Source organism: Strix aluco, chromosome 9 (genome assembly GCF_031877795.1).
Source record: "Strix aluco isolate bStrAlu1 chromosome 9, bStrAlu1.hap1, whole genome shotgun sequence".
Taxonomy (NCBI): Eukaryota; Metazoa; Chordata; class Aves; order Strigiformes; family Strigidae; genus Strix; species Strix aluco.
The window spans coordinates 17,908,655-17,934,076 of NC_133939.1; the positions used below are offsets into that span (position 1 = coordinate 17,908,655).

At 48.0% G+C, this 25,422-nt stretch overlaps 1 protein-coding gene across 4 annotated transcripts in view; it reads left to right on the forward strand.

Moving 5' to 3' along the window:
* Positions 1-25,422, forward strand: part of FGF12 (fibroblast growth factor 12) — a 231,984-nt gene that overhangs the window by 118,469 nt on the left and 88,093 nt on the right. Inside the window, exon 1 of one of the 4 annotated variants that reach the window (XM_074833958.1) lies at positions 9,086-9,300. The exons of 2 other annotated variants lie outside the window; for them this stretch is intronic. Coding sequence is in view for 1 of the 2 variants with exons in the window: in XM_074833955.1 (XP_074690056.1) it covers positions 10,125-10,323 (199 nt within the window). In the remaining variant the exon portion in view is untranslated. Of the gene's footprint in view, positions 1-9,085; positions 9,301-9,832; positions 10,324-25,422 lie in introns of those variants that run through there. One more of the 4 variants, XM_074833955.1, reaches the window with a different exon arrangement.

The following is a 25,422-nucleotide window of genomic DNA, read 5'->3' on the forward strand; positions in this document are numbered from 1 at the left end:
GTATGTGAAGGGGAAGGAGGACAGGCAAGCATGGCCAGAGAGGAGGAAAGACATCACACTGTACAGGAATTCCTTTTCCAAGACAGGTGCGGTGGAGATGTCATGAATAAAGAATGTAAGGAAACAGGGTTGCCCATGTCCAAAAGCTATCCTCGAAAAGCCCCAGAAGAGCCCTACAAAGTGGTTAGAGACACTACTGCAGCTTCTGCTTTAAGCACTTCTGGAGTTCAGCAGTCTAAGGGCAGAGAAGGCCAAAACTGTGATTTGTGTCAGAGAGACATGTATGAGTGATACAGGTTGGGAGGCTGTGATGGATGCCTGCAGAAGGAGCAGCTGAACAATCGGTAGTGGTGCTTTTTTGCCTTGAAAAATGCCACTTGATCAAAGCTGCAGGAGAGAGAAAGGAAATAGTCATTTTAGAAGAGCCTGTTGCACTGGGATTTGGAGACCCGGTTTCATGCTGCTGCTCTGCCTAGTGCAAAAGCAGAGACTTAAGTCTTGGTCTTGAAAGTGGTGAAGCCACCAGTTCTACCACAGCAGTGTGCTTTCTTGCTCTTCTGGCATTTCATAGTGAGTCCAAAAGGTCTCATTTTCATTCCTCGTGGGGAAGAAACAACTTTGAATCCAAGGTTTTCTGCAAAGTGGATTTCCATTCATATTAGCTCTAATACCAGCTGACGCTGGGTGAGTCTCAGAAGTCAGATGGAAGGGACGATTTGCGATTGCGCCGTCTGGTCTCCTGCTTCACTCAAGTCAGGACTGCACAGAGCAAGCTCAATAAGTCCTCTGTGGCAGGCATGTCAATAGGGCAAGAAACTTCTAGGTAAGTGGGATTTGGACTAGATGTTAGAGCCTTTGTCAGCTGAGGGTGGTGCAGAGCTACATTCCCTAGGGGACTGTGGGATTTCCACTGCTGCATGTCCCTAAGCAGGGATCGGACCAACCTTGTCAGCGATGATGAAGGTACCACTGGCACAGTACAGGGGTGACCTCTCCAGGGTCCTTTGTACCCTGCGTGCTATGATATCAGCTCATCTATTTTTGAAAGAGGTTGGCTCTTAGGGTGAAATGATAGTGAATCCATCACAGTTCTTGCCATATCGTTCTCTTGATGAATTACCTTTGCTATTAACAATAAACATGAGCCTTGCCTTGAATCATAGTCTCCAGATCTCATTCTGACTTTGCTGGATTGAAAGAGCCTCCCCTTTCAGAAACGTTCTTACTGAAAGGTGAGAGATTTATCAGTCAGGGCTAAGTCTTCTCTGTCATTCTCTTGGATACAGAGGATCTCAACCATTTTTTCTTCTGTAGACAGATTTTCAGCAATAGCAAACTATCAGTGGGCACAGTATTAACAGGCTAAGTACAGCTGAGTACCAAAAATGTTTTCACAGGGTGGCCCCATGTGAATCCCCTGTAGATGTGCTTATTACTGCAACAAAGAGACTGAATTGCTCAAGTCTCTCACTATACCCATATTCTTTGTAGAGCTCAGACCCTGGGAGCTATGTTCTGATCCCTACCACTTCTGAAGTGTGGCAACCAGACTTTGTGACTTTTGTGACACCGGTGTTTGTTGCACTGGGTACAAATGTGATAGAGCATTTCTGCTTCTGCTCCCTATTGTTCCACACGTGCACCCATGGGCTTGGGCTCTTCTAGCTGCAGTTCTGTGGAGAAAGCTCCTGTTCAGCTGTGTCTCTCTCATAGTTTCCAATTCCCGGAGTCACAGCTTTCTGGGGAAAAAAAAACGTGCCCAGTCCTGAAGTAATACAGACAGCACAATTTATCCCCAGAGGTTTGATCTGGCTGGGCTAAAATGAAACTTGTTTCTATGAACTCAGTTTCCACATCAGTTCAGTTTAGTCTCTTCACCAGACCTGCTGCAATCATTAATTACTACTACATTAGTCTTTGTATCCTCGGTAAACTTAGATTTGCTTCTAGGCCACTGATATCTTTATTGGTGTCTGTATTGCAGTAGCTGTGAGAGTCTGAGGAGAGAGGACATCTGGTTTCATTTTACTGGGGAGATAGAAAAGTTGATTTATCGCTGAGGAGGGAAATAAATTACAATGCAAATAGCAAGAGGTGTCTTTGGAGGCCAGAGGTATGTGGGGAAAGTGATGTGTTCACCCAGATCCTTTTTACCCAGCACTTTAGGTCAGCAGGGGATGAGGCAGTCTTCAAACCTTGTCCTAGCTGTATGACAGCTGTAATCTCATATTTACGTTTAGTGTTGAGTATGCCCTTGCAGTATGCAGGAGAAATAAACAGGTTTGGTTAAATAAGATGCAATCTGGATGTGTATAACTTCAGAGGCATCCTGAGGGCAGGATTAATGTCCCAGCACTCCTGTTCTGCAGAGCTTGATGACAGTGGGAGTACCAGGTTTTGTCAGCGTCACTGCATTTCCTGTGAGCTCTCTGAACTGCAAGGAGCCTTTGCTGAGTGACAGAGCAATGGGCTCCCCCTTTGAAGCATTGCTCTTTGGACCCAGCAGGATTTGAGATATGACCTGGCTCAGGCTGCAAATGCTGGCCTTCTTATGGATTTGGAGGCTGAATGAAGGGACAAGTGAAGTTTGTGGTCAGGGAACTTTCTAAGGCCTTTTTAAGTCTGGCAGAATCCATTATGTGCAGTATGGGTCTGGAGGGTGTTTGTTATTTCTCCTTGACAGCTTCTCTCCCCTTCTCCCCCCTTGGCCTATGCCAGTGTAACACGTGCATTAAGGAGTCTGATGTCTCCAATCTCCAAGCCTTGACTTGCTGTGGAGCGGATGGTCCCGCAGCCCTGCTGGAGGAACGCGATAGGGGTTTCATTCTCCCTCCCTCTTTTCATCATTCTCAGGCATGTAATCGGGCTGTTTTGCCTCAGTCAAGATCTAATCAGGAAGGATCTGTCTGACTTTCAGCAAAGTCAGCTTGATGGAAACTTTAAATTGAAAGGCTTTTCCTGACACGCTTGAAAACAGTTTTGGTTGGAATCAGTGTCTGGCTGCATGGTTAAATGTGAAGAGGCTTCACAGCTTGAGCAACTTTCCTTCCTCCCAGGGAGGGGGGAGAAGCATGGGCAGCCCCTTAGACCTCCCAAGCCCAGGGGTTTGGAGGCCCTGGGCCTGAAACTGCATGGTGGGTTGTCACTCCCCTCTCCACCCAGACCACAGCACTTTAAAGCAGGTGAGATGCAAAACCAGACACAACCAGGTTCAATGTCCATGGGAACTGGGCACCTCTTGCAATATTGATACTGTAGGCCAGGATGGGCTACAGGCTGTCATCAAATAGGATTCAAAGAGAACAATGGGGATGGCTGACCTCTCCTAAGGAGGGGAAGATTGTAGGAGTTGTCTTGTTCATGAAGGTGCCGCTGCCCTGAGGTCTGAGGACTAGGTCTCTGCTTCAGAGAAGGGCATGATGTGTGTGTATTCAGTCTCAGGCTCACAACTGGGGTTGTTCTATGGTGGCTATTTCAGCCTCAAGCTTCTGCTCTGCATTAAAAGCACAATGGATGTGGTCTTTTCCTCCTCCTTGCATTATGTGAATGCAAACGTAAGACCTGGGATGAAATCTCAAGTCCATGCTTTCCCTCCCCTTCGTGGTTTAGGGCTATTAGATCAGCAGCCACAGGTGAAAAAGTCCTTCAGGGTGAGGATAGAGGGAGTTGCCAGATGTTGGTAGAAGCCTATTGAGGAAGAGGAGGAAGGAAGGGAGGCAGCTGTCTGTCCTGTCTTTTAGATTCAGCAGCTATAGTACAGGCAAGAAGACACTTCAGTTTTCTTTCCATATGCTTCGGTGGGTGCTTCTAGGCCTGGAGCGGCTGGTTGGCTGTCCCTTGCTCAGGAAGACAGGGCTCTTCACTCTGCCTTGCACAAGATTATCAGCAAGTAGAGTACCAATTGCTCCTTGACTGGAGACCCTTCCTTCAGTGAGGCCTCCTCCCTGCATTGCCTCAACCACTGAAGTGTCGTGTGGGAGCTGTCAATGGGTGGGTGGTTGCAGGCCCTTTCCCTTGGACTCCTGCCACTAATGAAGCCACAACTGAAGCACATCACTGCAAGGACAGGGGTTTCTCAGGCAAGTTTCATGCCCTGATCCCATTGGGGAAGGTAATGGCAGAGTGGCTGATGAACAGGATGGGTGGGGTGGGATGAGATGGGATGGTAACAACAGCTTTGAGATGAGCCCATCTTGAACAAGCCCCAGGTCTTGCTCTGGCATGTGGGACAGTCACTGACCTGTCTGCAGGGAGGTCTCTCTTCATAGGTGGGAACAGTTTCAGATGCCCTGTGCTACTACTCCTTTTCAGACTTCGTTTTGGGGAGATGATTTTTGCAGAAAGGTGTAGGCAGCAGAATCAACCCTAGACAGTGTACCTTCCTGCTGTTCCCAGGAGGTGCTTCCAGAAACCAGGAAACAAAGCCTATTCAGCCATACATGAGGCTTCTTGAAGAGAAATTTTCGTTCCTAGACAGCCACAGTTGCCTTCAGTGAAGCAAAGCTTTCTTCTGTTCCCCTGCCTCCACCTGGTATAGGCAACAAGTCACTGAGGAGAAATAAAACCTTCTGTTAAGTAGAAATCCTCTCTTAAAAAGGAAAAAATATATATGAACATATAAAACCTGGGTAGAATTTTTCATGGGTTCCATCTGGTTTTGTTGTCTTGGTGCTGCTGTGGTTATTTTGAAATAACCACTTTATTTTGAAATAACCACTTTAAACCAGCAGTGGTTTCATTCTGCAATCTGTGTAACTGCTTACCTGCCACTTGCCTTAAGACAAGACAAGCCCAGCTTCTCCCCAGGCTAGAGATGTTTTTAAAGACACCGGGTAGGCTAAGGAATATTCCTCATGATGAGTTGCAAATTTTGTTTTAATTGAATCTTTGAATCTAAAAAAGGGGGTGAGGGGCCCATTAAATAAATTATTTTAATATAGCAATCAGATGATGCAGGCTTTTCTGTGTTTATTAAAAGGCCTAGTCAGCTCAGAGCTCAGCTGTGCAAGAAAAGCCCAGAAAGCCAGCCAGTTTTCATACTCCACTGCTGTTTTAGGGCCAGATCTCTCTCCCTGAACTGCATATTTTTAAGTAGCCATGTGAATTCTTATTAGGATTCCAAACATAGATATAAACCCATGCTTTGTAAACAGAATTACCCTGCACATAAAATGAGCAAAATACTGTAAGGTCTTTTCTTTTCTTTATCAGGTTACGCAGGCATGTTTTTTTTTAAAAAAAAGTCCACCCACGCAGAGAGACTGGGGAATGCCAAAGCTGCATGAATTTTAATTATGCTAGACATGCAACAAGGGGCTATCTTGTAAAGAATAAAGTTAATAAAACATGGATATGGGCTTAATTCTGCTTAATAAGCAGCCCTGGCAATGCACATTTTAGATGTAATTTACACAGCGTGGAAATTGGGTACAATTCTTAAGAGGTGTCTGCATGCAGACTTTCAAACTCAACAGTGCCTTCCTATTGGAAGAGATTTGTTGCTATGCTGCTGTAAAATGGTGAATTAGGCCATTCATGATTATTGGCCAGAGACAGGTGTCTTTCTCTTCCCCCTTCAACTACAGCAATACGCATATACATTTTAAAGTAGTATTAAATTTAAATCTCTTCCTTAACTTTCATGCATGCATTTTCAGTAGCTATGCAGATAAAACAGCAAAAAACCTGCATATTTCCTATCTGTAGTTAGCTCTGTGTGTACAGAATTAGTAAAGCAGAGATATGCCTAATGACTGAACTTACAGAACATAGCCCATGGCTTTTGAAGGCTCTGTGAAAAATAAACAGGATATTCTGTTAGCAACCCTGCGGGAATTATTGCACTTCGCTAAGGAAAGATGCCAATAACCTCCGTTTTGACCTAGATAGATGGTTCTGTTTAGGAAGGTAAGGGAATGCAATTCTAGATCTCTTCTCTGTTCAAGTCACCAAAGCCCTGAAATTCAGCCAGGCCTTAATTTTAAACCTCAGCACTGAGGACAGAAGAGTTTGTTTATCAAGTGAACAAAACCTCAGAAATGACAGTGTCTTGAAGTGTTTATATTGGCCTCCTTCCATAGTGAGTACCTAATGCACAGGCTCTCCTGTAGGGTGGGGTGGGGATATTGAATAAGCATTGTGAGGCTGATTCTCTAACAGCCATGGGGAGTCTGACCCTCTGCCTGCTCCTGTGTGCAGGATGGGGCCTTTCTCCACAAATTGCCAGAGGAGCATTGGCATATCTCTCCGGCGTGATCAAAAAACTGTCTTGCTTGTTCGTTTTATGAATCAGTGCTGTTCTCTCCTTCCCTCTCCCTAGCGCACACTCTGCAGCTTTCCAGACTGGGACTGGAGGCGAGGAGGGAGCCCAGGGGAAAAGAGGCTGGGGAGAAAAATTGCCTTAATAATTATATAATATAGGGATTATTCTATTAAATATCAATAAATGTTAAAAAAAATGATGTGCCTTAAGGAAAAATGCCATATTGCCTAGTTCAGTCAAACAATTTGGCTTCCATTGGTGACGAGGAATACAGCTCCCGATTCAACAGGGGCTAGTTGGTATTGAACAGCATAGGCTGTGCTACGCTCAAAGAGAGGTAGCTGATATGGGTGAAAATGGGAGGTATTTTGAGCCTTGTTTACCCAAATGGAAGTCGAAGGAGAGAACTTCCACTGCTAGAGACCAAAGCACATGGAGGTTTTTCTGTTTTACTTGGCAGCCCACCAAAGGTAACGTTTCACCTGCAAGAAGGACAGTGCAGGAGCATGATGAGGTTGGCCTTTAGTTCTTCAGCTCAAGACTGCTCTGGGCTTGCTTGGTGGTTGTAAAAGCATGGGGTCTTCAGAAAATTTTGTGAAGTTGGGGCATGATCCAGGGTGGTGCAGAGGAGATGCACATGCCAGTAACGTCACCAGGAGTTCATGGCACTGTGCTCACGTTCAGAACCAAACCCCGTGGACTCTGGCCATCTATAAATACAGACCTGTGTGTTAGCAAATGCAACATTACGTTCAGTTTCATAAGCTCTGCTTTAATTTAGTTCTATCGCTGCAGAAGCAGAGAGACCTGGGAGAAGCATGTCTTAGAGTTGCAGGAGCTCTCTTTTCAGATCCACAAATCACCAGAAAAAAAATTCTGTGACCAGCTTTATTACTGATTAGGATCATTTTTAAGTGCAGAGCTGCTGTTCCTAGTTTACAGCTACACAAGAAAACAAATTAGTCGCATGTCAAAATAACTGAAACTTATCTAAGGGGGGGGATAAAGCAGCATTCTTTCACCAGAGATTTGAAGACTACAGGCAAAAAAAGTGTCTTTATATAGAGATGGCAAACCTCTTTCTTGGGAAGATATCAGATTTGCTCATATCCTTTGAAGGTGAAGCTTTGGATAATTCACTGGCAGTTCAGACAGTGATTCTCTGATTGCAAACAGCTTTCTTTAGGCCATGCCTGTACCTTGTACTGCAAGATTCTTTGATGTCAAGTGAAATAATCTGGCAGAGAAAATTAAAATATGAAGCATTTTAGTTACAGGAAAGGGAAGAAAAATCTTTATTGATTGGGACAGTGAAATCTGCTCAGAAAAGTTGGCAGCAGTTAAAAAGAGATCAACAGCCAAATATTTATATCTCCCAAATGGTTTTGACTATCTTTCTCCCCTGTTCTCTCCTGGAGAACCTGATTTCACCTCGGTTTGGCGTGCACAGGGATTAAGAGTGAAAATCAGGTAGTAATGCCAGAGTTTAGTTAATTTTTATGGACGTAAAGGGTGGTTGTTTCAGTTGTCTTTTTTCCCAATACATAAAAATAGTTTAGAGCTGAAGTTCTTGCAAGAAGTAGTTACAAAGATTATTTTGCTGAAGTTGATAATTCCCAGGGGCTGTCACCAACTGGTTTAAAGTGCCCTCTTCAGGGGGTACATGCTTCACCCCTGCACCTGCAGGAGTGGATTAGTCTCGTCTTTTCACTGGTACTCGCCAAAGCATAGCTGGGGTCGGTCTCCTCTTCCCAGCCGAGACCCCCCCCCCCCTCCGCCCTGACCGCTGTACGCTCCCCCAAGTATCTTGCTCAGCACCTCCTGCACGTACACTCGTTAGCTGTAACTTGAAATCTGGAGAGCACCGCTCTCACGGCAGCAACAGCAGTTCCTCATCTGGATAACCAGAGATGTATTTCTGCACCTCACGGTTTGTTGGGTGCAGTTTTCGTGGCTGGAGGGGGGCGGGTTGGCCCGAGCGGAGCACCCGCTGGTGACCCGGTGCTCTGCCTTGGGGCCGTTCTGCCCGGGGCAGCCTGGCAGTGCCACCGCCGCGGCCGGCTTGCACCCCCCCCAGACCAGGCACCGACCCCCCCCACCCCGGGGCAGCCCCTGGGGGGCTGTCGCCTTCCCTCTGCTTGCACGGAGAAAGTAGGGAAAGCCATGGAGACTGCTGAGGCTGGGTGCTCGGGCACCCCCAGCCGTGGCCGAGGAGGGGGCCGGGGTGGCTGCAGAAGTGGCAGGCGGCTCCCTCGGAGGGGCCGGGCGGGGCTGCGGCTCCGGGGAAGCCCGGCGGGGACAGCGGGCCGGCCCGGGGGCTGCCCGGCCGGGGGGGCAGCGCCGCCGCGGAGCTGCAGTTGCCTCGCTCTGCCTGCACGATTTTTCTCATCCAAACCTCGATCACGTAGGATTGCGTAGAGGAGGGCGAGCGGGAGCAGCTGCAATTCTCCCCGAGGCTGGAGCCCAGCTCCCGGCCGGCACCGACCCGCCCGGCCGCCGCGGGGCTACGGGGCTCCCCGCCGCCTTGGCAGCAACCCCGCTCGGCGTGGGCGTCCGGGGGGGCTTCCCCGGCCCCTCCCTCCCTTCTCCTCCCCCCGCCTCGCCTCAGCCCACCCCCCCCGCTCCCGGCTCCCGGGCCGGGCCGGAGGATGCGGGCGGGCGGCGGGCGCGGTTCGGCTCCTCCTCGCCCCGCCGCCGTCGGGCGGCACCGCGGAGCATCCTGAGCCCCGCACGGAGCAGCAGCAGCAGCAGTAGCAGCCGCACCCCCCCCCGCCCTCCTCCTCCTCCTCCTTCCCCCACCTCCTCCCCCTCGGATCGCTCCTCCCGCCGCCGTCCCCGCCGCGGCAGCCGGGCCCGGGGCCGCCCCGGTGCCGAGCGCTCCGCGGCCTCCCGCCGGGCCGGACGATGTGGGTTGCTGCTGTCGGGGAGAGCCGCTGCCGGGGCAGAGGCGGCGAGCAGGGCTGGGGGAGCTGCGCCAGCCATGGCGCTGTGAGCCCGGGGCGCCGAGCTGCGGCGATGTGAGCCCGCACCCGCGGCCGGTGCGCTTCTTTTTTTTTTTTTTTTTTTTTTAAATTTAATTTTATTATTGTATCGCCTCTTTTTTATTTGTTCGCTGGCCTGGTGCTTTTTCCCGTGGCTGCTTTTTCCTTCCCCTCCCGCCCTCTCTGAGAGCGGAGTGGGGAGGGGGGGAAAAGAGGAAGAGGAGGAGTGCAAACAGAAATGCAGCGCGGCTCGCCCTGAGCCCGGCCGCGGGAGCGGAGCGGAGCCGCGTCCATGTGCGCGCACTGCTGCGCCGCGCCTCGGAGCCACCGCGCTGGGGCCGGGGCTGGCCGCGGGCCGGGGGGGCTCTGACTCATCCCACGGCCCCTCGCCGGAGGGCGGCCGGCGGGAGGAAGCGCCTGCGCCCGGGCGGAGCGGAGCGGCACCGCGCCGCAGGGACCCGCGGATCCTCCGCGGCCCACCCCCCACCCCCTGTGGACTCAGCTGCCGCCGGCTGGACCTTTGCAAGTGGGGCAGCCGCCTCCCGGATTTACAAGGCGCGGGGGGCTCTGCCAGCCCGCTCCGGGGCGGGGGGGGGGGGGGGGGGTGTCTCGCCGACGGCCGCCCGCGCCGGGATTTGCGCTCCCCGGGGACAGACCCATGGGCGGCGGGGTCCAGCGGCCAGCCATGGTTGTTAGCCCGGGCGTCCTGCTCCGCCTGGCCGGCTGAGCCCTCCCCGGCGCCGGGACTCGGGGCCGCAGCGCGTTAAGCGGGGCGTCCCCGTCCCCCGTCCCCGCGGGGCGCGGCGGCGGCTCGGCCCCAGCGCGCCCGGGCGGCGCCCCCCGGAGCAGCGCGGAGCGGCGCGGGGGGCCCATGAGCGGCGATGGCAGCGGCTATCGCCAGCTCGTTGATCCGGCAGAAGCGGCAGGCGAGGGAGTCCAACAGCGACCGGGTGTCCGCCTCCAAGCGCCGCTCCAGCCCCAGCAAGGACGGGCGCTCCCTCTGCGAGAGGCACGTCCTGGGGGTCTTCAGCAAAGTGCGCTTCTGCAGCGGCAGGAAAAGGCCGGTGAGGAGGAGACCGGGTGAGTACGGCGGGCTGGGGCCGTGGGGACCCGCTGCGCCGGGGTGTGGGGCAGCCCCGGACCCGTCGGGATGGCTGCCCCGGGGCGGGGGGAGCGGCCGGCCCTGGGGCTCTCCCGGTCCCGCCGGGTACCGTCTGGGGACAGGCTTGCTCCGCGCCTAACTTTCGGCTGGGTCCTGGCGGGTCCCCTTCCCCGGACTGGTGGGATGGGTGGGCACCGACCTGCCGCCAGCATCCCTCCACCGCTGCCCGAAGCGTGAGCAAAGAGGGTCCTCCGGCGGGAGAGGCCCCCCGGCTTAACTTGTGCCAGTTTAACCCAGAATTGTATTTTTCCCCCTCCCTGTAGATACACTTTTTAAACAGTCTCCTCTTATTTTCTGCATAGTGACAAGGAAATCGATAAACCAAGGATCAATTAGAATTGTGGCTATTTGATAACTAAATCTATCAAGTGCTACTTCACGAGCAGAGTTGCATAGGGAATTTCTAGATGGCAGCTGCACGACTGTTAACACCTAATATTGAGCTTTCAAGGACTCAGAAATGCTTTTTAGGGTAGTCTTTTTTTTCTTCCATTATCTTCTTGTGCGTGTGTGTGCGCTCAGTCTTGGTTCCTTATGGAAAACTTCAGCCCTAGTGTACGTGTTGCTTGCATTTCCACGATGAAGTCCCACCACCCACGGTTTCAGTTCTGAGCGGTGCTTTGTGCTGTCATCTGTCCTTGGTAGGCGTGAGAACTCAGTACCTGGCAAGAGTAGGCCCTCTGTGATTTCTCAGTGGGATTATTATTTACTTCTTTATTTTTTTTACTGCTAAATCACCGCTAAGGTAAGAAAACAGACAGTGGTTTGAGAAGCTGCTGTGAACGTGTACTTTCCTCAGGTGTCGGTTAGTTAAGAAGAGTAACACTCGGTTACAAATTGGTTGGTTAAGGAAGAGTAACACTCATTTACTCAGCTCTTTGGGATGTACCATCAACCTGTGTAATCCTTCTGTGTTTTCCATATACAGTAGTGTCTTGTTTGTTGATTACTCTCTTTATGAAGCCCCTTTTGCACCTCTGAAGTCTGTCAGTCATGACTCTATGGCAATGTGTCAGAGCTAGCTGAGGGCTGCTCTTCTGCTCTGTAGATTGAGGTATGTGACCTGTACTCAAGTGAGGAACAAAAAGAAATAGGGGGAAAGCCTCTCACCGTAGAAGGCCACTTACTGTTGTCAACGAAGGGGAAAGAGTAATTACTCTGGATTGCTGTCAGCACCTGTCAGGCAGTGGACAGGGACTGTATTTAGTTAGCAAAATGCTTCAAGACTTGCAATGCATGGATTAGGCTGTGAAAACCAGACAGAGGATGCAAATTATTTGAAACATAGCATGACTTGAAATATTAAAAGGGAAAAAAGTTGCCCTTTTTTTTTTTTTTTTTTTTGCCTTCTCAAGTTATGGTGAGTGGTAGCTTGCTGGACTATCCTATATACTAGTTAACCTGTGAGCCCTGACTGAAAGATGGCTCTTGCCCAAAAAGTATGGTAATTTTGTGTCAGGAATCACTCTTTGTAGGATCAAGAGTCAGACCTGGGAGTCTCACTGATGAAATCTTTCCCCATTCCTCTTTCCTCCCCATCTCCATCTGCTATTGAATGAGGTCCCTCAAGGACTAAAAGGGCTGGGAAGTCTAGACTTGTTACCTAGATCTCAGGATGTTTCATCTCATTAAAGTTTGAGTGACTTGTACAGCAGGGTGTGGTTGGTCCTACCACAATGCTCCCAGCTGCACAGGTCCAATTCTGCTTTCTCTGGACTCACCGAATACCTGTGAAGAATGGATGAATTGTAAGAATTCCCTCAACTTGCATGAACATTCATGCTGAGGAAGGTGTTCAGTAACTTACAGAACAGAGTGACTGAAGTAAGACTTTTTATTGACTTAGAAGAAGGATCAGTGCTACTCAGTGCTGTAAAAATAGAGGTGTTAAGTCTTTAGAGCTGTCAGTCAATCACTCATAACCAGTACTGTATTCATTTTATAGAATTAAAGAAGTAGAGGAATTAATTTGCTTTGAAAAAAAATTCAAGCATCCTTTCCTAGGCTAAGGACTGTGTCTGCTTTAGTTCCCTACATTCATCTTTTAAATAGAGGTTTGGTTCACTGGTACATCCTATTCCCAGACTCAGGTGTGCTGCTCAGAAAGCAGCATGCCACTGGTTTGCTGCTGCTCGGATTGTTTATTCAGGGAGTGTATTGTGCCCAGATAACTTATTCATTGCAGAGTTGCTCTTCTGCATAGAAAATGACATGCAAATGAATTGAAACTGGTTTAAAGAAATGTGCATACATTGTGCAGTGACCCACAACCCTAGTGATTATGTGTACTTAATGATATGCTGGCTCTGTAGTTTGCAAGTCAGTGAAAGGAACGTAAGAAACATCCATGTTCAAAAGGGGTACAATCCCATTTGCAATTAGTACAGTGCTAGGGAAACTACCTTTACCTTTTCAAACATGACCTTGTTTTATGACTATGGGGAGTAACTGTCAAAATACATCACGTTTACAGAGTAATTTTTCATCTGTGGTATTCCACAAGCTCTACCAAACGGAGAGGATTCTTCCCATTTTACAGAAGGTGAGACCAAGGCATGGAGCAGTTACTTGACACAGAAACCTAGTTCCTGATGCTTGTTCCAGCACACCACGCTTTGGTTTCCCCACTGCCAGTGAGCTTACGATGCGGCAATGGTGGAGCTGTAGCAACCTGCACCGTTACAGAAATGGTGGTTCATGTTCCCTTTGCTCTTTGCTTTTGTAAAAGTAACCGTGTGAGCTTATATCACTTAAGTGTTTTTAATATGTGACTCAAACAGTGCTGTAACTAAAATATTCGGTAAAGATGTGCGTGAGCAGAGTTACTTTGCACTGATTGGCACCTTGTGCTCCACTTCTCAGCCTGTGCAAAGCAAGAGTGAAATACTCCTGCTCTTGTATGGGAAGGGAGAATTCACACCCGGTAGCAGTTCAGGCTCACTTGGTGGTGGGCATGAGTAGTCACAGGTTTTGGCAAGCTATGGGGGACTGTGCAGGGACATCTTGTATAATCAAAGCTCTCAGTTCCTAGGGAAAACAGACTGCATTAACATCTCATCTGTTGGTTGCAATAAGCACTATGTTGTAACATGAGCACTTGTTTTGTCTTACTTTTCGACGGGCAAAGGCAGCCCTCTTGCATGCTCGCTCTAGGTTCTTTTATATCTCCTGCATGTGTTTGCCTGTAAGATAACTATCAGTTTAAGACAGGCTAAATAAGGATGCTGAGTGCTGTGGACTAAGCTGAAAATTTGGGCACATGGGCTTGATCGCGTTATCATGAATTAAAACAGGTCATTGGCTGCAGTTGTGCAGGTGCCAAACAAAATAGGTGTATGTTGAACAGCACCTGTACGTTTGTATGTATAAGGTATAGCTAGAAAAGATTAAATGATAGGTTTTGCTCTGACCATAGTAACTTGATAGGGGATTCAGAAGTAACTGCTGTATGGCATGGGGTTTTGGTGCAGGTTCAAGAGATGGATCTTTCGTCAGAGAATGATAGATTCAAGAGTTGAATGCAGAAGACTAGTCAAAGCAGTGCTCTCTACATGGCTTCTCTGCCAACAAATGGTTGAACCAAGTAGTTTCATCCCCTTTGTGGCTGAGTTAAAGCATCCAGGCACATCCCTTCTTCAGCTGTTTTGTAACAGGGTGGAAACCCTGGTCTGGTGGGTCCTGCTTGTTTGTGAAAGTTGGGGCTGTTGCTTCACTGACCATCTTCTCAGGCAGAGCTCACTCTGGAGAGTTGTGGTGGAGGTGGCCTTCCATCATGCTATTGCCACTGAACAGCAAAGCTGAGGAGTTTCAGGGCCTTGCATGAAGGAAAGCAGGCTGGAGCATCAGGCACAATATCTGGGGGAGTTGGTGGAAATTTTTTCTGAGTGAAGCCCACTGAAAGGGTGTCATTACTTGGAGAAATCATATTTGAATTCAGGCAGCTTTGGGTCAGGCAGTGCCAGGCACTGTGTAGCATCATCTCCATCCCTTCAGGCGTTGCTTCCGTAGATGAATTTCCAAGTCAGAATGTGGAGCTCAGTCTCAAACAGGTTTTTTATCCTGGGAAAAAGAAAAAAAATCTGTATTGTTTTTTCTTCCCTTTTTTTTTCCTTGTCTGATATATATTTTGTGCTCCTCTAGGGAGAGGATACTTTTCCTTAAGGAGATCTAAAGGCTTCTTCCAAAGTGAAGGAAATGCTCACACACAGGATAAAACTCAGTAACTTAAAACATGTTTTCCCTTTGCAGTATTTCTCATTTTGAATAATAAATGGCAATTTGGAATTTAAAATATACGTATGTAGAATATTTTTGCAGCAGCATAAGCAAAATATAAGAGTAACTTTAGTTGAAGGACACAGAAGGACTTTGTTCATTTGGAGATTCATTTAAAACGTTTGAGAAGTCTGTCATCTCTGCAAGCTGTTAAATTCCCTGAGTTAAATCCTGAAGTCCTTTCTGATTTCATGCAGGGTGAAAATGATGATTGAAGCTCATGGTAAAAAACACCTTTTTAGCTCCTCGTTAAATTTGTGGTAGTCCTTGCCTACTTTTATGGAGTGGTTCATCTCAGAACAGCTGTGATATCTGCCTAACTTGTGCAATTTGGCCCCTCTGTTGCCACAGTGTCCTGATACCAGCTATATTATCTCAGCGCAGAGCTGCTGTCTGCAGTAAGATTCAGGCTGGATCCCAGCACTTTTGCATAGTGTGTGTACGCCTGTCTGGGTGTTCGCCCAGCCAAGGGGGGTCCATCTCATTGTTCTGCCTGCTCCTCTGCAGGAGGTGCTGTACCCCATCTCTGAGGAGTGGCTGGAGGGAATGGAAGCGCCTGGAAATCCTGGCATCGCCCTGCCAGCGAGAGCTGTTAGAAGTGCTAGCTGAGATGAGGGCATGTATGCCAAGTGGCCGGCCAAACATGAACCTAGATAATGTCAAGGGGAAGGGGCAAAGCCTTGAGGGCATCTGTCCTCCTTGTTTGGGGCAGTCTGTTGTTGGAGAGGACCGCTGTTGGTGCTGCAAGCTCCTTCTGCACCCGACGGTGCTGATGAATGCCAAAATAATCAGGACGGGGGAAAAGGCTCCCTCCTGCTCATGACAGCTCAGCAGATGGGTTTCATTTTGTCAAATTGATCCCCGGGGGTGGTATCGCACACGTTCGTGACTTGCAGATGTGGTGACTGTCACAGTGTGTGTCTGTGCTTGGTTACTGGTGGGGGTCAGATAGCAACCCCAAGCTCTCTGGCTCTAAAATCTGAGGAAGAACTGCAGGCTCCTGCCTTACTCCAGAGCATGGAAAACTCAGCTGCCAGCCTGCTTTGCAACACAGCTTGCGGGTGAGCATGTCAGTCAGTAAGCCACTTCGTACTAGTTCTGGACTGGATATAGTTGATGCCAAGAAAATCCGTGGAAGTCATCCAAGCTCCTAGAGGGATGGATATCTTCTCTACCCATGGCCTCAGGGGTAGCTGTGCTTGTGGGAGCAGAGAAAATCGTTAGCCAGCAGAGGAGGTTCACCATTAGAGCAATACAAATGATTGATTCCTCCGTCACCAGCCAAATGGAAAAGTCAAGGCGAAAAGAGGCTCATGAGTGATTATTTTCCCTCCCCACAAAATAAAAGGCCCGTATAAATCAGTTTATCATTGACTGATATATCTGTTTCTTTGGGGAAAAATAAGGTGCAATTTAATTTGGAGGATTTTTATATGTGTATTTTTCTTTAACTTTTAGGTATACTTCTAAATGAAATGTTGCTTTGAAATAAAACACAAAAGCTTGAGTTCTAAAGACAAGATTTTCTTCCTTTCTTCCTTGCTTTGCTGAATTCAGCATGAATTTAGAATAATTTCAGTAGACTAGATACTGTCTATTTTAACAGATAAGATAATCTACTACAAAAAAAATTCAACAGCTTGAATCGGACAGTGTAGAGAGCAGAGCTGCCACGGGAGCTGAAGAGATTGTAAGAATCTCACTCCTGTGAGAGACAAACATGATCATGAGACTCGGTATGTTGAGGAGCAAGTGCAACTCACTTGGGCTTATCTTCTTTCCTTCTTTCCTCTCCCCAAATGATCACACCGTGAACTGCCAGGTAGCATGATGGCCAGGTAGGCATTTGTTCCATCCCTCTGGCATTCATTCCATTTGATCCATCCCGCTGAACAGTCATGTGTACATTATTTCTGGGAGTTTCCTACTCCTGCACAGTTGAAGCCAAGCTGTGATTTATTATTATTAAAGCAAGAATTTTAACAAGCAAAACATGTAAGAGATTGACATCCCATTCATATTTGCAAGCTTCATGTCTTGGCAGAAAGTGACCAAGAGGACAGAAGAGAGCAGGTCAGGGAAAGCACCTCCAAAGAGCTAACCTTTGAATACACATACATTTCCACACGCTCCGTGTGCAGTTGTAGCATCATTGTCATGGCTGCATTATTGTTGTGACTTAATCGTGGAAGTCTCTTGTGAAGTGACCTGTACCAAAATCATCTACTCTGTACCTGAGCTGTACACACTGCAGTCTGTCAGGGAATGGTACCTTTATACTCTGTTCTCCTGTTTAATACGCGGTTTGTCTCTATTCCCTAGCTAACGTGATATTCTTTATATTAATATGTTACCCTTTCTGAGCACAAAGCAAACTACTACATCTATTGTTTTACCTTTGCCCTGTTCTGACATGTAGCTGAATGCTGAAATAACTCTGCCTTTCCAGAGGCTCGTTTTACTTTGCATCTCTGTTAAAAGCTGCAGTAGAACCATGGACACACTTCGTGCCCCTCACCCAGCAAACGCCACTAGAAGGGACTCCTGGAGTAACTTATTTTTAAAGGGGGATTTGTGCTTTGAGGGGAGTCAGTGTGGACACTGAATTTTTGCAGCATGGTAGCAGGGCTGTAGGGCTACAGCTTCCTGACAGTACTGTCTCTGAAAATAGCAGCTACGACACATTTTTAAAACGGTAAACCAGAAGGCAGCTTTCTAGAGAGCTGTGGAACATGACTGTGGTATTCACTGTTCAGGCAGACCGCTCTGGCTTTTCCAGCCCCCACGCTGCAGCATAGATAAATAACTGTGTGCTTGTTCCAAGCATTGAATTGGGGCTCTCTGAAACCCTGATGGAGCTTACGTGGCTGCTGAGAAAATTCATCTGGATGCATCCTGACACCTGTCAGACACCTCTGCTGTCCCATGCTCATTCCAGGATGTCCTGGCTAAAGGTGACAGAGGGACAAAGCCACAGGCTTGGAGGTAGGGTGGTGTCCTGAGCCCTTTGCCCTTCGTGTCCTCTGGGATGAGCTGCTGGCTGGTTCCTGGCATGGTGGGGAAGGCTGGCTCCATGCAGCAGCTCTGGCTATTTCCGCTCTCTGCCTTTTCCCTATGGAGTGGGCTGGGCTGCGAGATGGGGTTAATGCTGGAAACAGCATCATCACTGGTTGGGGCTTCGCAGCTCTGTTCCTGCATCTGCTCTGTGGCTTTGGGTTTGTCTCTTTCCCCTGATATCGTGGGGAGATCATGGCACTTCTGTGCCTGGGGTCCCGCTAAGGAGATGCTGTACAGGGTTGTGCCGCTTCTGGCAGAGCTCTAAGTTTGGAGGAGTGTGGAGCTCTTGTGCAGATCCTGTCTTGGGTCAGGGTGAGGGGGCAACAGGAGCTACTCTGTCTTCTCAGCAGCACGTGCATCTGTTGTACCTGAAGTTGTATGCAGGAGGAAGGGGGAATTTTGTCCAAGGTACACCTCCTTCAGAATCTAACTTGCGTCAGTGTCCCCTTCTTCACTGTTACTGAGTACAAGGATGAATTCTATTTTGGATAGTCCTTGGCACCGTCATCTTCCCAAAGAGAAATGGGACCTGTGGCACTTCTCTGGCCAGAAGGTGGGCAGCCATGGTGAAAGGAGGGGAGCGCTTATGCTGCCGCCTGCCTGTGCTCCCTGTCTTTCTTTCTGAGGCCTTTTCGGTGTGATAGTTCATGTTTGCAGTGCTTGGCTCCGTTGACAGATGTCAGAAAAGGGGAGATGTGAAATGGCTGGTTGCCTACAGTGATGGAGGCTGGGTTTGAGGGTGAAGATCCAGGGCTAGATACAACTGCTACGGTGATGGAGAGCACAGAGCTTCTCCCCATTCCACAGCAGCATCCATGGAGCTCTCTCCCTGTGGCACTCCTGTCTCACCTTCCTTCCAGCTGTGTGCTCTGTTAAGGGGATGTGTTACATCCAGTGGACAGCTACATGCTGTGAACTGGCAAAATATCCTCAGAGAGGCAATATAATTCAGTACTTGTTCCTCTTTCTGAGCTGAAAGCTGATTGCTGTCATGACAAAGAAAAAAACCCCTGAAACATTTCTTTCTTGAAATATTTAAGCACTTTAGATTGAAATGAAGGAAGAAAAGAACCAGGTCTTGGGGTTAATAGAATATGCTCACTTAATTGATATTTATCTAAAACAGAATAGTTTATAGTCCCCTCCTCTTGCTGGCTGCACAGTTTCTTTGCTTAGCAGTTGCCACCTATATTGCCCGAACTGCCAAATAAATACGTTTCCTTCATTCCCCAAAGCAAAACTGTTTGGAAAAGGTCAAGCAGTATGGGACTGCTGCAAGTGAAGCCAGCCTGTAAAAAGAACATCTACATCTTCCAGAAAATTGAAAAGCAGTAGAAACTACCAAAAAGGCATAGTGGTTTGGGCTTCCAGGGACCGACTCGGGGTTGGGAAGCACACGGCTGTGGCTGAAGGATGCTCCCTGGGGACTTGGGAGGCACAGGGCTGCAAGCAGATGCAGGGATCACACATTGGCAGGCAAGAGGCTTGGACTGTCCACCTGCTCTCAAGCCCGTCCTTTCCCTGGCACAGCTCCTGTAACTGGATCTGGGTCTGAACTGCTGGCCGCCTGCACCCTCTGCCTCAGTTATCAATCTGCAGCCGTTTGTGCGGGAATCCTCTGATGACCGACATCATGCTCTGGTGGGGAATTTCTGTGACGGTGGCTAAAAGGGCTGGCAGAGCATCTGGTATAACTACCAGTTCTCTGCTGGCTTTTTATAGTTTGGTTTTATGCTCTCCCGTATGGGGTCTGCCTGCTGGCAAACAAGAGAATTGTTATTTAAAAATTTATAAACACTTGTTTTGGCTTTTATTTCATTTCCCTCCATGCCACTCCTACCTTTTCCTTTCCTTAAACATTTATTCTACTATTTTTCTTTCCATTTCTTCACAAACACAGCTCTACTTTCCATTAAATAAATTCTAGATTTTAGAGCTAGAGCCCGATAGCGACTCCTGAATGATTAGAAGCCACCAGGTGAAGTTCGAGAGCTCCTTCGCCATGAGCCCTCAGGCCACAAGTGGCTCCTGGGCAGCTGGAGGAGCAGAAGCTGTGTTCATAAACCTGTTGGAGAGGCAGGTTTTCTGTTTTCACTCCATCTGCACTGTGTCATCCTCAGCACATGCATCCCTGGGGAGGGAGCTTGTTTTTTACAGCTCTCTCCTGAGACGGCAGTGGGGTGGCTGGTGAACCTGCCTGTCTCGCTGGAGTCCTCAGGGCTGCCCGACATCGGGAATTAGATGTTTGTAGTGAGATACGAACCATAAAACGTCCTTCTTCAAAACAGAGCTTTAGATGGAATGAGGCGGATGATGGCTTTCTCACACCATGAGTGTTTTCATTAGGTTGAAGTAAACCTCTGGCTTAGATGGAAAATTAAAATCATTCTGCAAGTAAAAAAAGGTGGATTTTCACAAAACAAAAGGAGTGAAGAAAGAACTTTGAATCACATGGTGGGTTTTGGCCATTTTTAGTGTGATCTTGCTCTTTGAAGTGTAATGTTGTTTTCAAACCAGAGTGGCACAAGCAGCACATTTTCTTTATGCATTTGGGTGTTGTGTAGGATTTGTTGAAATTTAGTAACATCATAATTTTGGGTCAAAAGATGCTTGCAAACTGCTACAGGAATGCTTAAGCTGCATTAGTGCAGTGAGCACAAAAATTCTTACAATACAAGCAGTCTGATTCAAGCTTTAATTTTTTCACATCACAGAATCATTATCTGTTAAATAGTCTCACACCTCTCATCCTTTTGGAAAATGCTGCAGGAGTGCATGAAGAATACTGTAGCAAAAGGGGACGTTATTCCCTAGTGTTATAATATATGCTTGTAGAATGACACTGGGCCCCAAATTTTATCCTGAGTTGCCATCCAGTGATTACCCAGAGCTATTCTGTGAGCTGATGTTGGTAGGACCAGATACCCTCCCCAACACCAATAGCATCTTAAGTGATTCATTTCTGCTCAGTGCTTGTTGATAGCATGTTCTGTCCGTTTGCTATTTTAATGAATTTACTTTTCTAGGCATGCAGAGCAGGATGGAAGATTGATGTAGTCGCTTCTGTAGAGTGTTTTGTTTGTGTGAGGGACTTCTCGGCGTTTCTGCAGTATTGCAGGCCTTGTTGGATTGATGGGGGAAGCGGAGAGATTTAGCATCTGAGAATAGCACAAATCACAGCGCCGTGGCAGGCGTGAACAGCAGGGATGGTGTCTGCTCTGCTTGCGTGAGGACTATTAGTGATCTGGTGCCTTGTGCGGAGCGCTTCAAGGTGAGGGGAGCCAGGGACTTTGTCGTGCAGCCCTTCAAAAACTCGGGGTGCGATAATGTCACCAAGTCGTGATCACCTGGCAGCAAGGCTGAAGGGACCCCCAAGGTAGGCTAGTCCAAGCGCAGCCCTGCACTGACACCAGATGTACATTCCCCAGACAGATGGTTTTTAACCTGTTTTTTATGTCCTTGCATGGAGCAAATTCTAGGTAGAAAGAATTTCCTAATATCCAAACCAAATCTGTGTAGGAAACCAGAAAGAAATCTGCTTAATTGACAGTGAAGAAGTTTTATGTTGCACACTGGAGTCAACAAAACAAAACAGCCTTTCTAACTGTGCAAGCAGCAAAGCACTGCCGCAGGATTGCCCAGGATTTCTGACCCATCAAACAAGTCCTTAGGATGTGTCTGGGTGATGCGTGGCCTTGCAGGAAACCCTCTCCCCCTCCATCCCCGTTTGTAGGGTGAGAGGTGCTGCAAGCATGGGGAGAGGGCAGAGCTGTTGTTCTATTTCTCCCTCCTGCCAGCTCCAGGCAGCAAAGCCCAGTGAGTGGCATCTCCAGGAATCATCCTCCAAGCCTGCCTTTTCACCTCCCTTGGGGACAGCATAGCTGTGGCCCCTTCTTTGCTGGTATGAGCTTTGGGCTCAATCATCCCTCAACCTAAAAGTTCTGCAGGGTGGGGATACACGTTTGCTCAATTTTCATGTAGCGCTTGAGCTCTCATTGCTGATGTGGATAAGGTCTGGAACTTACTCCTGATGTTTCCCCTTCGCGGGTGCCTGCTCAGGAGCTGGCACAGCCTGTGGGGGCCAGGGAGAAGTCCCCATGAAGGGGCACACGCTTGGTTGATTCATGGAGTCACGTTTGCACCCAAATGAAACGCGTTCTGTGATTGTAGGCTCACACATAATATTTATGCTATCCTCTGTTTCACTCTGGGTGAATGTGCTGTAATTTTGGCTAATTATACAATATGTCAGGAATAATTACAGGGTGTTCCTCAAAATAAATAATATATCTTGTATGCTCTGCTATCCATACTTATGAGTATGCTTTAACCTTCAGTAGCCAAGGCATTGACTGTGCTGGAAAATGACAGCTTGGGAGCGGTAGCTACAACTTCTTTTCCATTAAACTTATCTCTTTTTTTTTTTTAATTCCCTTACCTGAAAAAGCTCATCCTGCATAAGTTCTGGAATAGCCCTACATCTCTCCTTTATGCTTTCCATTCTTGGCAGGCTTTGGTTTTCTCCTCATTGGAGCTCAAGTCAATACAGGTGTAGAAGATTGCTCTTTAAAGGGAAATGTTTTGAAATTTTGACTGCTGGTAAAACATACTGGATCAACAGAGCAACACAAACCATGTCCCGGGGGAGGCAAAGACAAACCCAGGAGTGTAGCTGTATGAAGAATTGCTTTTTTTAGTTCTCTGGTCAAATAAAAGAAGTTTCGGAGGAGGAGGGGATTCAGATCCAATGCAGTATTTCATTCTACTTAAAATGAAACCTTGGCTTTCATGTCCAACTCTTTTAACATTTTTTTTCATTAAATTTCCAAACAAAACATTGTCTCAAAAGAAAAAAATCAAAACTTGTACTCTTTTCAGATCTCTCTTTTTTTTTTTCCCCTGTTAATGAGATGGAGTTTGTGTATAGCTTCAGCTTCTTTTACTCTGAATTTTTTAGCAAAATATTCAGCTAGACAATTTCACCCAGAGGTAGTCAGCAATTCTGTGCCAAAATAACTGGTGGTAGTTAGGCCATCAGTCTTCTTCCACTTGCCACCCCATTGTTTTCACCTGTGATGATCTTTGGGGACCTCTTTTGGCCCTGTAGTTCTGGAGATGGCTGTCTTGTCCTTAGCTTGTTTGCGGGGTGGTTGCTCATGTGTCATGTACATTAGTTTGGCATTTGCATTCTAGGAAAACTCATCCAAGACTTTTGATCTCTTTATCCTTGAGCTTTGGACCTTAGGTGGCTGTCACATGGGATCTGGGGCTTGGAGAGTGGGTGAGCTGCAAGGTGACTTCTCTAAGTCCTAACATCCATAGGCTCCTAGGAGAAGGATGGTCTGGGAGAGACATGTAGCAGTGGTCCCATGTTGTGCCTCCCATTTTCGGTGCTTTCTATGATTCCTTTCCCTGCCACTTACCTTGGACTTGTATTAACATCTGTGTAAAGCTGATTCCCTGGATATGGGAGGGCCTGCATAAATGCCAGTGCTGTGCAACCACATCCTTTGCACCTACTCTACAAGGGAGATATAAGACTTCCCTGGAGGGACTCATCTTTGTAAGAGCAAAGCAGGCGTAGTGCAGAGCTTTGCACATGTCTGCTCTGTGGTAGAAGGCTGCAGGCAGGCAGCTGTGCTCAGTGCTGGAGGACTAATTACTATTCCTCCTTGCAGGCATCAGCACAGGAAAGGAAATCACTTCTCTGGATGCTCTTTTTGCCTGCAAGGTGCCATTCTGCTCTTGTGACTCACTGACAGTGACAGGAGGCGATTGCTTTCATGGGTGCTGTCATCAGCTTGAGCCCATCATCCCTGTGAGTTAGGAAAATGTCATTTTCGGAAGCTTGTCCTTCAAACGCAGAGGCCATCCCTGTCAGCACAGCCTGTTATTTCATGTAATGCATCCTGGAAACACCAGTTGTCTCTCTGTAGTCATTAGTCCTGGGTGGAGATTCACACTTGAGGCGAGTAAATACACAAGTGTGCCATGCAACCCTATTGTCCCAGAGTAATTTTCTTCTCAAAATAAATTCCCTGTAATTGGAGGGTGAAACTAACCTATAATCATGTTGAACTGGAGCTGGGCATGGCCTTCATTCTGCATCATCGGGAAAGGAGCTAGGATCAACTGTTTGGTGCCCCCGGAGTCACAGACCTCGGGAATAAATCTTAGCATCAGTCAGTCTGTTTACATCTCTCCATCCTACTCACAGGCTGGGTGATGTGCCTGTGTGTTAAGCTGAATGGCTGTATCTGAACTGAAGGAGTTTGTGGCAGCTTTGCAAGGTGGGGCTAGGTGTCCGACTTTGCTACGGAGCCCCTCCTAAGGCTTGGGCAGCCACTGTTGCCCGTGAGGAGGCATCCAAATGCCCACTGGTGCTGCTCACCTCCCTCAGCTCTGCAGTTCATTTTCCCTCTCCCTGCCTGTTACTCTGGACTACAGGCTGCATTGCCCAGTCCACCTGCTTGTAGGCTTCCTTGAGGCAGAGTGTGTCCTTCTGCTCCGAACAATTTTGCTGAGGTTAGCCACAGAAACTGTGGAAAACATTTGTAGGGCTGGGAAATGTCCTCCTTGCCTCCGCCTGTGTGCTTTTCTGCACTCAGTGATTCCCATGGGAGCTGAAAGTGCTCAGCACTTTGCAGTAGGATTTCCTACCTCCGCACCTGAGTGACACGGTTGGAGTGTCCTCCAGGATCCCCGCGTGTGGCTCAGGAGGCTTTGACCTGCTTCGTGCATGGCTCACTGCAGGTGCAGTCACAGACACCCATGCGCAGCGTCTGCTAAAGGCTCACGCTCTGCTGTGGTCACAGCTTGGAAGAGTTGGGCAAGGTGTTTGGCCAGGGAAAACACACCCCTGGTCTTCAAGGGCAGCAGCTCCTCGTGCAGCTGGACGTGCTGTTATTCCTGAGCTTCCAGTTTGGGTGGATTCAGTGTGAATCGTTGTAGTGAGTTGAGCTATTAAGCTTATGCCGACAGTGATGCATTTAATTGGAGACAGCCACTTACTTCATCTTAACTCCAAACACCCTGGAAAACTTACCAGCTCCTAACTGAGAGAAAAACCCAACATTTTTCTCCCTCAGCTTTTCATCTTTTCTTTCTCCGAGTCCTGCGCTGATGCTTGTCACCATAATAATCTGCATGGAGCTCACTGATGCATTTTTGTGCTGAGTTAATACAAGTCTTCATTAACAGTATACTTCCAAAGGAGGGATTTCGGTGCCCTTCTCTGTCTGCATGTGTTTACAGTATTTGGTTTATCGAGTATTCTGGAAACCATATTTTTCAGGGGAGGGGAACAGCAGTTTCTGTGGTGGCACTTTAAACGTGGAGTTAATCTAAGTAAATTAGGAGCAGTTTATGCTCTGACTTGAATTCTGGTTTTGGTGTGTTAAGGATTTGAGTGCTGGTTGGGTGAGTCATAAATCAACCTCCCATTATGACAGCTGCAGCCGGAATGGGGGAAAATAAGAATAATGGAATGTGTAAATTCCAGGCTAAAATGTTTAATTGCAATAAACAAATGTTTAAAGAACATTTAGGTGAAATATGCTCCTGAGATGTATTATAGTTCCTGTGTATGCAGTCACATCCTCAGCAAAACTATTCCACAGGCACAGAAGAGAGTCAGCAGTATGCCCAGCCATGGTTCAGATCAGGGCTGGAGATGCTTTCTCCCT